This window comes from Protopterus annectens, chromosome 11.part0 (genome assembly GCF_019279795.1).
Source record: "Protopterus annectens isolate FY-2018-M chromosome 11.part0, PAN1.0, whole genome shotgun sequence".
Classification (NCBI taxonomy): domain Eukaryota; kingdom Metazoa; phylum Chordata; order Ceratodontiformes; family Protopteridae; genus Protopterus; species Protopterus annectens.
Genome location: NC_056745.1, coordinates 271004788 through 271020200, shown reverse-complemented (window position 1 = coordinate 271020200; position 15413 = coordinate 271004788). Strand labels below are relative to the sequence as shown.

The 15413-nt window shown below is 38.8% G+C and overlaps 1 protein-coding gene across 1 annotated transcript in view; it reads right to left on the bottom strand.

The window, feature by feature from the left end:
* The window catches only part of PAH (phenylalanine hydroxylase), a 733016-nt gene that overhangs the window by 144578 nt on the left and 573025 nt on the right, over nucleotides 1–15413 (bottom strand). Inside the window, exon 10 of the mRNA XM_044087738.1 lies at nucleotides 1424–1519. Within this exon, the coding sequence (XP_043943673.1) occupies nucleotides 1424–1519 (96 nt within the window). The remainder of the gene's footprint in view (nucleotides 1–1423; nucleotides 1520–15413) is intronic.

Here is a 15413-nt window from a genome sequence, read left to right as displayed (position 1 = left end):
TTATTATTTGACAACCTTGCACCATAAGAAAAACATCTTGTTGCAGTGCATGGTTTTCAGGATGTGCTGTTGAATTCACACAATAGTATACAGTGATATTACATTTGGTCATTCATATACAATGTTTACATACATATCAACCATAACGTCATATACATTAGCATACAGATATCCATTAGCAACATGTATACATTTAAATTGGCATACCCATTCATGTTCCATATGGTTCCCACCTAATATAGCCTAACATTATTGTAGTATTTGTAGAGATGGCAGAGCAGACACATGAAGACCCACCCACAAAGAAGCTTCATACCCAGTTTGAATGAACTAGAAATTCAACTGTTTATTTCACATGTCCACCACAAAAGGAAAAAAAAATCTTTCTCATCAAGAAACCCTGCGACCAGAAGGATAAAGAGGTGGAATATGGTCTAATACTGAAAGGGCCCTTTCTTATGACAATGGAATATGCCACACTACTGAACAGTGCTAGAAGAAATACTTCAACATTAGACCAAGGGGGTTATTACAGCTGCAAAGGCTCATGGAGACTGTGGCCCAGGGCCTACCTCAGCTTTGTAGAAGGTAAACTTTTCATGGTATTTTCCCTTGCACAAAACTGGAGACACAGGCACTCTAACCAACATGCATCCTTGACTAATAGCCTAAAAGATGCATGAATGACATTATCAGGAACACAGTGGTGTGTTTAGTGTGCAACAAGCAGCTGAAATATTGGTAATGAGCTACATAACAAGCCATGATATTATGTGGAAGCCATATGTGCATAAGAAAGTTAGAGTTTGGGATAAACTGTATAAATACAATGCAGTTTTTGTCTGGCAAAGACAATGAAAATATTTCTGTATCTTCATTTACACTTCTGTCGTGGGTTTAACAAGAGCATCCCTATATTTTTATACTCACCATATTCATTCTAGTCTGCCTTTCTCTAGATCTATGGTTCTCAAATGGCGAGTCCTGGCTGCCTTAGGCCAAATCAAATTTAGATGGTGTCAGTCAGTTTCTCTGCAGTGTTGCTTTTTTTGTGATTTAAGGGAGGCTCATTTTCACAGAGAAAGAGAATCTGTACTCCAGATTAATCCTTGAATTTACAAGTTTCAGTGATGACTCAGCTTATATGATTGTTAATGTTAATGTTAATGGTCAGTGTGTGTGTGTGTGGGGGGGGGGTTCTCTGACAAAGAAACACAATCATGGCAATGGAAAGTTGCACAAATGGAACATTAACGCATAATATGTTTCTAAGAATATGTTTCATTTTGTGGAGAACGTTTCATTGAATACTGCTAGAAAATGTATATATAGGTGCAGTCAAAAACAGATTAAGTTAAAATATCATACAAAATTCAAAGCAGATATTGCTTAAATAAAATGAAGTTCTGAATTATTACACAACCTGCAATTCTCCAAATGAGGACAGCAATCCAGCTCCGTATGCTCTGATCTCATCTCCCTGTTTGCATAGTCCAAATTCTACTGTGAACCAATATACCTGGAAAGAAAAAAAATGAAACTGTGGTACAATCAGCTTGCAAAGATTTTTTTTCAGTGTAGTGTTTGATAATTCTTCAGAGTTATGAATATATGCAAACTAAATGATGAAATTCAAATACATGCATGTGATTCCCTCCTTTCCTAAAAAAGTATCCTCATTTAACATGACATCAACCTGATTTAAATGACTTGCTTTGTGAGGTGAATATCTTATAGGTTCATAGGTAAGTACTAAGCTAGCTGCCCTTGTAAGCCATTTTAAGCCCAGTCAAGTTCCCTTTTGATGCTTGAACTAACCTATCCCATTTGGTGTTAGTTTGGCCTTACCCATCCCATTATCAATAATTATACATTACTCCTAGTTAGAATAACTGGGGTCGTACCATAGATAATAGATAATCCTTGAAAAATTATCTCAACTCTTAAGGGCATATTATCAATGTGGTAGTTTCCCAGGGTAGATGACTTCCCAAAGGATATGATAATGCATCATTTGGCATTTAGTTCAGCACATAATTTTGGCACCAGTTATTTATTTTGGACAAACCTTGTGCAAGCTGGTTAAGTCATTTGGGGATTCGAGGATTACTCCTAGCTTGCAGTGATCTGCAAACGTAGTCAGACAGAGCTTTTTGGTATTGGCTTTTATTTCAGAGAAGTCAATGCCAAACAGGAGAGGTCCAAGCACTGAACCATACTGGTGACTGGTCTCTTTGTGGAGGTAGCTTCCCCTATTTTGATCTCCTGCATCCTATATGTGAGTCAGATTGCAATTCAGTGCATGGCATGGTGGTTTAGTTACAGTTTATTTAGCTTTTCTACTATGCCTGAGTAGGGGGATTGTGTCAAAAGTTTTGGCCAGGTTGAGGTATGTGATGTGTACAGTTTTACCTTCAACAATTGCTTTGTTGACTTTTTCAACCAAGACCCGAGGCTGAGTAAGCATGGACCTGCCCTTGTGGCTCCAAACTGGGTTCAGTGTTTGTATGTTCCCTCTGTCATTATTTATTAGTTCCATGATAAGTCTTTCCATTACTTTGCATATGAGGCTGGTTAGACTTATCAATCTGCAATTGCCTGGGTTTGTGGAAGGCCCTTCCTTATGCAGGGGAACGACTGTAGATGTTCTCCATTCACTTGGTACAAAACCTGTACTGAAGCTGAGGATGAATATTGTTGTTAGAGGGGTGGCTAAATTGTGCTTCATGCTAATTAAGAGGCATCCAGATATATTATAAGAACCCATTAGTGTAGTATCTTTAGCCTTTGAAAGTACTTTTAGTATGCAATCTTGTGAGATAGCTAGAGGTGAATCAGTTTCAGGTATATCTTGTAGGACAGATGGAGTGGAGAGACAGGAAAGGTTGTGCTGAATTTATTGTCCAGTAGGTTCAGTATAACTTCAGCGTCAGTGTTGGTAACATCATTCACATTGCTGTATTGTGCATCTGAAATTTCAAACATAAATAAAAAAGGCCTTGTGATTGTCTTTGGCATGGGTAGGTACTTTAGCCTCAAACTTGGCTTTGGTGGATTTTATTAAGCCCCTGAGTTGTTTGCTTATTTCAAGTTGCTTTATTCAAAATATGCATATGATAATTATAAAATATTGTGTCTGTAGAAGTTGTTATCAGAAGGCTATCTGTTATGGCATGCCAGCATTACTTTGTATACAAGTGCCATATACTTTGGAGTAAATAGCCTTTTCTATATGCATTAATGTAATGTTAATTAAATGCAATAAGTTATAAAATAATGTTATAACATACATTCTCAGCTAGAGCGTCTTCTATGTGGAGACATGCGTGAATGGGCGCACCTTCGTTGAAGGTTGTGCGTCAGGGTTGGTAACTCAGTACATAAAAATCAACTACCAATCATTAGCGGACCGGAGTTCCGCTGTGGCGACCCCTAACCGGGAAAAGCCGAAAGACACAACAACAACATACAACAAGATGGTATCAATTCTGGTACCTTGCATCATTTCCCAAGATGGTGGCCCTCTAAACTTGAAATTGAAGAGCAAAAAAAAAAAAAAAATTATGAACAAATTCCCAATTGGAAAAACTCCCCGCTTAGGCTCAACAAGCAAAGTAGATCACTAGTGAAATCCTCCAAAGCCAATTCTGAATTGAGGCTAGCCTCTGAAAGGCTAACCCCAAATGCTAAGGCCAGGTCTGTTCTGAATTACTTCTTAACAGTGCCACTTACACTGATCCTGTTGACTTAGCCAATCTGCTAGCAAATAGGTCCAATGCAAACATCATCCCTGTCACCCCCCCAAAGGCACATTCCACATCCACAATACTTGCCCTGCACCTCACATCTCTGTACATCAAGTGTTAAAGTCCTTATCCAAGCCAAGAAGCACAGCTGCTGTGGGACCTGAAAGTATCCCAGGCTGTATTCTGCAACATCTCCAGCAAAAACTAGCCCTGCCATTGAGAACCCTACTCAACCATAGCCAAAGTACAGGCTTCATTCCAGAAAAGTGGAGAACTGCCATTGTCTTCCCTTTAAACAAAGGTGCCGCCACTACTGACCCTGGAAACTATCACCCCGTTATCTTGACAAGTCTGATCTGTAAGGTCATGGGGCATATTATTATGCACCTCATAAGCAAGGACATAGGCAATCACCAAGCACTTGACCCCACCCAGTTTGGATTCGTCAAGGGCAGATCTTGCCTGTTGAACCTGGTTGACCTCTTTGAGACTGTCACCAAGGCACTAGATGAGGGAAAGTCAGTACACACAGCTAAACTTGACTTGGCCAAAGCCTTTGACACAATTCCCCACTTAGGCTTCATCAAATGCTGACAGAACTTGGTGTCAATCCCTATGTCATCATGTGGGTGCCCAACTGGCTCACTGATAGGACTCACAAGGTCAAAATAGGTGCCACTACCTTCAATAGCAGATCTGTCACTACTGGTGTCCACTAGAGATCTATTCTGGGACCCATATTGTTTACTATCTACTTCTCAGAGGTCCAGGGAAAAACAAAAAGCCTGTGGCTGACCAAGCTTGTGGACAACTGTAATTCAGTGCTGTCATTGACTCCCCAAATGATGTCAACATAGTTCAAGAGAGTCTCACAACAACAAATGACTGGTGCCAAACTCATGGCCTAATGTTAAATGCAAAATAATGTATTATCATACCATTCATCAAAAACACAGCTCCTACTGCTACCACATCAGTGGTAAACCCCTAAGCACACAACCTGTGCTCAGAGACCTGGGTACACAAGTCAACAACAATATCACGTTTGGCCATCATGTAGTTGCAGTGGACAGAAAAGGCTTTTATTTGGTTCATGTCATAAGTAAAAGGATCGCATCCAGAAAAAAGAAGGTTATTACCTCTCTGTACTCCCCCCTCATTAGGCCAATAATTAAGTACAACAGCCCGTTTCGTATGTACCTCTCCAAACACCTGCACTAACTGGAAAGGACACAGAAATACTTCACAAGCAGAATCCATGGCCCCCGACACCTGTCCTATCTGGACAGGCTCAAATCAGCCTCACTCTGCTCTGTATCATACAGATTGCTCAAAGGTGACCTGTGTCTCACCTACAAGGCAATCTCAGACCCTGCACTAATACAAATGCTCCATATCCATAAGTCTAACTCCTTGCGTAGTATGCACTCAAAAGTCTTATATCTAATATGCTACATTAACAAACCCTCCTGAAGAGACAGATTTGTCTCCCACAGGCTGACCTGTCTCTGGAATATACTCCCAATACACATCAAACAAAGTATGTTGCTTATCTTCTTCAAGCACAACCTTAATGAGTGGATAGCCAGCCAAGCATTTGTCCCAGGGGTGCCACCTGTGTTCCTCATTGACAGGGCTGACAACTGCTGATTGTGGTGTCTTTTCTGGGGACATACTCTGAGCTAGGCTTGTAAGGGCCCCAGAGCCATTAGCCTAGTGATCTCCTGTGATCCTATGAAATGGTACACTCAGAGGTGTGAAGTCCATAACCCTGTGTGTGCTGTTATGACGTCTACCCCACTCAGACCAGACATACAAATACATAACAGCAGTAACTGTGGACAAAGCCCATACATGCACTACAGAAGGACAAAGAGACACATATAAGGGAAAGGGGACCCTCTGGCCAGACAAATGGAGAATGTGCACACCAGAACAAATTGTGCAGTAACATAGGTTCCCTGCACTGTATACAGTCAGTAAACATCACCTACAACTACACAACACACATCCACATATGTGGTGGCTCTCAATAAATACAAATCCAAACAAAGGACACCTCAGAGCCAAACACACATGAGAACTCCACAAACCTCCAAACCACATACCAGGCATAGTACACACAGCAGTGTCAGGCTACCAGTAAGGCCCAACCATAAACCCAACATATTACTCCATAGGAGATTCTATTGTGAGACACACAGATGTGCCTCTCACCAGGCTGCATAAGGAGACTGTAACAGTTACCTGTGTGTCAAGTGCAATCATCTGCCAAATCACACATGCATTGAAGTCTCACCACAACAGGTACTGTTATGAGTGTGTCCCAGTCCATGTTAGTATGAATGACTTCAGAAATAACTCCCTGGACTATAGAAAGACAGACATGATTGAGCATGCTGAATATGTGATCCATGCAGCTATGTCCCTAGGTTTAAGCAGTAGTCTACCATCACCCATAATGATGCCTCAATACAAACAGAAAATGACTGGCATTGAGTGGCTTACTTTCTGGTGTCATCCCAGGGGGATGCAGTGCCAGACAGCCTGGGAACATATGAGTGACAGACCACGCTGCTTTACTACAGATGGCCTGCATATGTCTCACTAGGGATTCAGGCTTCTGGCAAAGGCCTTTTCCTCCCCCATAGTGGCTGTTTTAGGGAAAGTCATGAGGTCAATACTACCAACATGAAACTCACATCAAAATGCAAATTAAAGGTCATGCTGCTAAATGCTAGGTGTCTAAACATGAAAATGCACTCATTGCAAGCGTTCTTAACCTGGAAGATGCTATTTGTGCACTCACTTAAACCTGGCCCACAGCTGTGGGAGAGCAAACCATCCTTACCTGGTCACTCATCCTACCACACAGTCAGACTCCAAAATGTGGCCAGAAAAGCCAAAGGAGGCAGACTATAAATATAATATGAATTAGACACACACCTCCAGGCTGGTCCAATAGGCTGATGTACACAAGAGACTCCAGCAAAAATGCAACTGTTGACAAGATCCCTATTCAAATTATAGGCAGCTACAGGCCAAGATATTCTACTCAGGATGGCCATCCCACCTATCTGTCCCTCTACAAATCTATCAAGATTCAACCCTTTACCCTGATCCTGATTGACTTTAATTACCCAACCATAAATTGGAAATACCAACCATGCTACAAGAGAAATGCACAGAGATTTCCCCCATCATCTCAATGCTAAATCCTTTGGACAGCTACTTGATACCCCCACAAATTATGGCAAAATGGGAATGTCTCCCTTGCTGATCACAACCACCTGAGGGATGGTATAAACAACTGCAGAGTCCCCTCTCCCACTAGAGGAAAAGGCACCACCGTCCAAATGTACAACAAAGTACTATACCAGCATATATATAGATACATGGAATCAGGAATACATGACAGGACAACATTATCCTCTGCAAGGGAGAATACACCTGTCTGGAAACATCTGTGATAAAGGAACTATATAAGTAAAGGATAACATTGCTGTCCAGGACCAAGAAGGTGCAGGTGCACAATTGGAAGCAATCTCTCCTTAGCCTGAACAAACAACTAACAGCAATACTGAAATCCTTTAAAGGCAACTCTGACACCAAATTGCCCACATCTAAGACAGACAATCAGAATGTCTTCTTCACATATCTTTGCAGTCTCAAAAGAAGCTCCCAGATCTGTTCAGAACTGGTGGTCAAAACAGCACAATCACAAAAGTTGTGGCTATAGCCAATCGACTGGCTGACAGATTCAGCAGAAATGTCTCCCGTCTGCCCCCACCATCAGTAAAGCAGTACATCCCCAGTAGCTGCCCACCCACTCCTTATCATTAGGAAACAGGGTATCACTGCCTTCTCAAAGGCAAAATGACAACCTCCATGGACCTGAATACACCCAGGCTGCATCCTACATAAACTCAGGCATGAACTAGTAGCACCATTAGGCACCCTAGTCAACCAAAGCCTGAGTACTGGCTTTGCCTCGGCTGAGTGGAGGACAGCCCGTGTCATCCCTTTACAAAAAGGTAGGTATCTCATGTCATAATATCCATGTATCTTACCTTTATAAGATCAATTATTGTGTACAACCTCCCCCCCCTTCAGCATGTACCTCACAAAGCACATGCAAAGTTCCTCAATGGGAGAATCCAGCCCCCTCAAACATATACCCTACACAGATAGGCTACAACTACAGTTCCTCTACTCAGTTCCATACAGACTCCTCAGAGGTGACCTCTGTCTGCCATACAGAGCAAGCCAGACCCTGCCTTGATGGGACTGCTAGACATCTGCAAGTCAAAACCCACTCCATCAATCTGTAGGCGGAGCATTAACCTTGTCTGTGATATCAATAGGACTTGGTATGACAGATATGTATCCCACAGACTCTCCCATCTGTGGAATACACTCCCTGTCCACATCAACTGAATACCTCAATACCCCTTGTGAAGTGCACCCTGGATAACTGTGTGGGAACCAGAAAATACAGTCCTGTGATTCTACCTTTGTCCCTGCTGTAGAGGGGCTCTGGGTGCTGACATGTCTTAACATGGAATACACTCTCGTCTGCTATAGTTATAAGGGCTTCAGGGCCAATACCCTAGTAACCTCCTTTGAATCTATGATCCTATAAACACATCTGTTTGTTGTTGTTTGTCTTTCGGCTTTTTCCCGGTAAGGGGTCGCCACAGCAGAACTCCGGTCTGCTAATGATTGGCAGTAGACTTTTACGAAATGCCGAGGTGCCAGCTCGAAGCCCAACCTTCAATGAAGGCACACCAATTTATGCACACATGTCTTTCGAACGCTACCCAACCACGGGGAGGACATGCAGACGCTATGTAGAATATACCACACATATTATGGAAATCTCTGTTCAGTACAATGCACTCTGTGCACACACCAGGATATGACTTTTCAATTAAGAAGGCTACCACACAACCAGGAGATCACTGGTCAGTATATGACTGAGGTGCTGGACTGTTTACGCAGCTTAATCAGCCAATTAGCTGTAGCCACACCACTCAACTGGCCGGATTTGGCTAGAATGTCTATACTTTGGCTCATAATTTTGGTCTGCTCATCATAAATCTTGTATGTCTCTGGTAAATCATTGTGATGATCTGAGGATTTATGTCAGTAAGTAATTGACATACATTTCAGTGTCAGACGTCATATATGTCAGAAACTGTTTGCTAAAACAAATCCTGTTACACTAACAACTTTCTAAGTCTATAAGAGCAATACTAAAAATATATCCCTGTGTTTCAGCCATTGTCCACCCATTTTGGCAGGCTATCCTCAGAGTTCTTGCACCAGCAGGTTGACAGGTATGGATGTAGCACACAAAACCCTGGACTGGAGTACATATATCTCTGGAATGGACTCCCACTCTTACTATAGAAGGACATACTGGGCATGCTCCTACACTTACAGGATTAAAGCCCATGTCTAAGCCCACATTCAACTATACAACTGTATTGTGCAGATATGTCTTTGCATACAGACAGCTATGTACACCTTAACTGTCTCTAATCACACCCATCACACAGGATTTCCCCCAGCTATCTCTAGGTGGCCCACATGTGCTATATCTGCATCTTTGGAGTGTGATACACATACATATATATAGGCAACATATAAATATAGTTCAAGCATACACACACATAGACATATGGGGAAGAGAGAGACAGAGAGAGAGAGAGAGAGAGACACACACACACACAGAGTCATACACAGATACACCCTGAAAGGCATAGAGTGATGTCCGGTTGCAGACAATTGCACACCAGTTGTAACTAGTGGCATGTGCCAGCATGAAGGTGAGCTCCATTGTGTAATAGCAGTGAGGTAGAGGTTGTACTCTCACAACACCCGCCTGTGTGTGTGTGTGTGTGTGTGTGTGTGTGTGTGTGTGTGTGTCAAGATAACTAATTTCATTAGCATCAAACTGAAAAGTTAGTTAGAGGTTAGAGGTGTGGCAATGGGTGCTGCTTGCGCCCCAACTTATGCAAACATTGTTTTACTAGGATGGGAGAGAGAATATGTGTTTGGAAGTGAATATTTTGATTACATTAATTACTACTGTAGATTTTTGGATGATATTTTTATTTTTTGGAAGGGAACAGTTGAGACTATTCCTTTATTCATCCAACATCTCAACAGTACTACCAGTTTTTTGAAGTTCACTTTTCAGTTTGATGCTAACGAAATTAGTTATCTTGACACACTCATTATTAAAGATAAGGACAAATTCAAATCAAAAATATACCGTAAGAAAACTTTTTGTAACAATTATCTACACTTTAACAGTCATCATCCTTTCAGTCAGAAGAAAAGTATAATTAAGGGTCAAGCAATTAGGATAGCTAGAATGACATCTTCTGTGGAAGATCTTCGTCCTGAGTTTGAATATCTAAAAAACATGTTTTTGGATAGGGGTTACCCTATGGGTCTGGTGGAAAAAACTCTTTATGAAGTGTATGTTGAATGGGGTAAGAGATACACCCCATTATTAGGTAAGGGATTAGATAAAAACGAATCTTCTGATAAGACTGATAAAAAACCTAATGAAACCAATTTTGAGCCCACTTGTATTTTACAATATAGTCCCCTATATCAATAGGTTAAAGATGTTTTGCATAAGAACTGGAGGATATTTAAAGTTGACCATGACAAATATCAAGTTTTGGGTGAAAAACCAGTGTTTACCACAAAAATTGGATTTAATCTGAAAAAGATTTTAGAAAGTGGACCAAAATGTCTTGTAACAGATGAAGTTATTAACAATGGTACTAGGTGTTCTGGGAGATGTAAATATTGTTCTTACATCTTACAGGATACTAAAATATGTTTGAAAAACCAGAACAATAATACAGTTTACCCTAGGAGGCAACTGTTTTTCTAGCAAGTTAGTTTATATTGCTATGTGTGATACCTGTAGTTCTTTCTATATTGGGAAGACTGAGAGGCTTCTCAAGACAAGAATTCTGAGCATTTGTACGACATAAAAAATAAAAAAGTTACAAATGCTTTGTATAAACACAGTATGACATGTAATGATTATACAGGTTTTCATTTTGCTATTTTAGATTTAGTTCATTTGGAAGCCAGAGGTGGAGACTGGCAAAATCTATTATTGAAAAAGGAATTGATATGGCAGCTTAGGCTTGCAGCAAATGTTTCCCCTGGCTTAAATGAATGTTTGAATTTGGCACCAATTTTAAAGGAAAGGGCAGAACAAGTTTAAGTAAAATGAGAAACAGTTGACATTTGCATACAAATAATACATATTTATTTACTTGTGATATTTGTGCTTTTTACCATTACATATTGTACTATCATAATGTTTTAAGAACATCAAGAATCTTGCAGAATTTTATTAGATATTATAAATTAACCTTTGGTATTTTAAATCTCAATTAAGTTTATGGACTTGTTAATTGTTTAAATTACTGGACCAATCACTGACTAGTAGTCCATATATTAAAGCAGGGTTTTATCTTTTGTATTTAATTCTGATGAAGTCAAGTTTTAACTGAAGAAAGCAATTAATTCATTTGGTGTTATAATAAAGAAGGTATTGGACTCGCAACATATAGTGCTTCTTTTGGGTTTTACAGTTTCTTATAAGCACTATTGCACCTTTGTTTGGTTCATGAGTTTGTTTTTTGAAGGTGCTTGTTGTTATGGAGTCCGATCGTTCTATTCAGTTTTCCCCTATTTTGGACTCTGGGGAACATGCTGAAATTTTGGCAGTAAAAAGGGATGTAGCTGAGTTGAAAGGGGAACTCACTCGGCTTATTGAGCTTCTTTCACAACCCTCCATTGTGAATTCTCGACTTTTGCCATGCTCTGTATCCCCTAAGGAGGACCAACGGATTTCTTCGATTCCTAATGGTGCTAGCAGCCCTGAGATTTCAGCGTTCCACCTTAAGCAGGGTAGGCAACAAGTTGTGGTTGCACAGATTCACTGTGCTGGCCGAAATTGTGTCATTTCAGCTGAAAGGCTTCCTGTTGAGCAAGGGAGCAATTTTGTTGGTTCTTTCTACAGGGCTAACGGACGCTCAAACTGTGCGGTTCATTTAGAAGCTGCCATCGAATGTGAGGACGAAAACGGAGAGGGTGATTTATCTAATGGATGTCTTGGCAATTCTACTGTTAAAACAGGTACTAAACCATCCAATAATCAATGTATTAATGTTTGTTGTTGTTGCAAGACAAACGGAACTAAATCCAATATTAACAATAATGGGGGCAAAGCGAGGACTTGTGAACTGCCTTTCACTGGTGTTAGGAACTGTGACTTAAACACACAAATCGGTACTTCAAAACAATTTAACTATGGGGACATCATCAAAAAACATTATTCTTTTTCTAGGTCAACTTGTGTTGATTCAAACCATCCAAAAAGAAAAAAACAGACTTTTAATTATTTTAAATCATTGAAAGATATGATTTTTGTTTTTGAGAAAAGATTGTTAAAATACAAGCTTTGTCAAATAGAAATCTGTTATTTGAATGAATGTTTAAAGAAGAAAGTGGTGCCACAGGGGTTGAGAATTTTTAAGTTTCCTTTTGGTGTTTATTATAATAAGGAAAATGTTTGTGAATTAACAACTATGTTTGATAAATGGGGGCTTGAACTGATTATGAAAACTGTTTCATTTTATGAGAAAATGGAAGTTGATTTACAAAGGGAAGTAGAAAATTTAAACCAAATGATAGTTACTGACCTATTGTTTGAACAAAATCAAGGTTTATATTATAAGATTTTAAACAGGGTGGACAGAAAATGCGATGGGACATTTAATAAGAAAGCAAAAAAATTGGACCGAGATTTAAAATAGTATCAAAGTGGTAAAATATATCCTACTGATAAACGTTTTGTTTATAATCAAGGGAATATTGATGTTCCATCTCCCTTTAGGTCAGTAAATGATAACATTTTAGGCCCTATAGATTTAGAAATTACTGGGGAGGAAGAAGAATGTTTTGAAAGGGAAGAACAACTACCTTTTGAATACCAGGATTTTCCTTTACCAAGACGCTCCAAAAGAATAGCGAATCGCAAACAAGCGACTTACAACAAGGTATTCCAGAAACACATGGAGGCCCCAAGGTGGTAGTGCCTTCAATTCTAAATGAGAATTCTAGTAATAAGTCAATACAAAACGTTTTGAATGGTTTCAATATTTATAATTATACTGATAGAGAAATCTTGCCAGAATATTTTTCCCTTTTTTCTAAAGGCTTCAAATTTGTACCTATTAAAATTCCAGACATTGCTGACACCTTAGTTGATATCCAACTTTACATGAGAAAATTGAATTTACAACTATTTCATTCTAAGGTTACGAAAATGGACACAGACTTTCCTAAAGAAGTGTGTAAAAAAAGAAGTATGTTTAACCCCCCTTTAAACCCATTAATTAATATGTTTGAGAAGGTGGTTAAGGATGATATATACAAAATTTGGGGCAAACACAAGAGAATTTTTTATAACCTTAGCAACACAGAAAGAATCCTGTTGCAAAATTTAAGAAATGACAAAAGCATACGCATAATGGCGCCGGACAAAGGGGGTGGTATTGTTTTATTTAATAGTACTGATTATACCAATATTATGCAGGGAATTCTATTCAATGTTAACAACTATTCCATATGTTCAAAAAACCAAATACATATGTCATATCAGAGAATTGACAGTTTTCTGTATGAATATTTGATGGAACAAAGAATTACAGGGGTAGTTTACGATTTTTTAACTAACAAACATCCAAAAATCCCTAGCATATTTGGTATACCTAAAGTACATAAGAGCTTAGAACATCCACCTTTTAGACCTATAGTGGCAGCAACTGGGTCTAAAACCCATAATTTATCTGTGTATGTGGACAAGAAGATCAAACATGTTGTAGAAAGGTGTTCACATTTAGTCAAGGATTCTTGGGACTTTTTGGGTCAACTAAAAAGTCATATATGGAATGCTGAAGGTTATTTTGTAACCATTGATGTAATGGATTTGTTCTCTTGTATTCCTAAACAAGAATGGTTAGCTTATTTTGAGGAGACTTTATATAATCTGTCTACTATGAATAGTGATGAAATCAAGTTAACTTGTGAAATGATGGAACTTATATTAGACCACAACTACCTGTTTTTTGATGGAGAATATTTCCAGCAGGTTAGAGGTGTGGCAATGGGTGCTGCTTGCGCCCCAACTTATGTAAACATCGTTTTACTAGGATGGGAGAGAGAATATGTGTTTGGAAGTGAATATTTTGATTACATTAATTACTACTGTAGATTTTTGGATGATATTTTTATTTTTTGGAAGGGAACAGTTGAGACTATTCCTTTATTCATCCAACATCTCAACAGTACTACCATTATTTTGAAGTTCACTTTTCAGTTTGATGCTAACGAAATTAGTTATCTTGACACACTCATTATTAAAAATAAGGACAAATTCAAATCAAAAATATACCGTAAGAAAACCTTTTGTAACAATTATCTACACTTTAACAGTCATCATCCTTTCAGTCAGAAGAAAAGTATAATTAAGGGTCAAGCAATTAGGATAGCTAGAATGACATCTTCTGTGGAAGATCTTCGTCCTGAGTTTGAATATCTAAAAAACATGTTTTTGGATAGGGGTTACCCTATGGGTCTGGTGGAAAAAACTCTTTATGAAGTGTATGTTGAATGGGGTAAGAGATACACCCCATTATTAGGTAAGGGATTAGATAAAAACGAATCTTCTGATAAGACTGATAAAAAACCTAATGAAACCAATTTTGAGCCCACTTGTATTTTACAATATAGTCCCCTATATCAACAAGTTAAAGATGTTTTGCATAAGAACTGGAGCATATTTAAAGTTGACCATGACAAATATCAAGTTTTGGGTGAAAAAACAGTGTTTACCACAAAAATTGGATTTAATCTGAAAAAGATTTTAGAAAGTGGACCAAAATGTCTTGTAACAGATGAAGTTATTAACAATGGTACTAGGTGTTGTGGGAGATGTAAATATTGTTCTTACATCTTACAGGATACTAAAATATGTTTGAAAAACCAGAACAATAATACAGTTTACCCTAGGAGAGGCAACTGTTTTTCTAGCAAGTTAGTTTATATTGCTATGTGTGATACCTGTAGTTCTTTCTATATTGGGAAGACTGAGAGGCTTCTCAAGACAAGAATTTACGAGCATTTGTACGACATAAAAAATAAAAAAGTTACAAATGCTTTGTATAAACACAGTATGACATGTAATGATTATACAGGTTTTCATTTTGCTATTTTAGATTTAGTTCATTTGGAAGCCAGAGGTGGAGACTGGCAAAATCTATTATTGAAAAAGGAATTGATATGGCAGCTTAGGCTTGCAGCAAATGTTTCCCCTGGCTTAAATGAATGTTTGAATTTGGCACCAATTTTAAAGGAAAGGGCAGAACAAGTTTAAGTAAAATGAGAAACATGTAATGGTAAAAGTTTTAGTCAGGTTCAAGTAAGGCAGATAAATTCACCAAAAAAAAAAAGTCACTTGTATTAAGATGCCGTCTATTCAGACCCAAGAAAAGCCATCTATTCAGACCCAAGAAAATTCAATTCAGAAGTTACTGGATACAAAAGTCTATTCAGACCCCATGA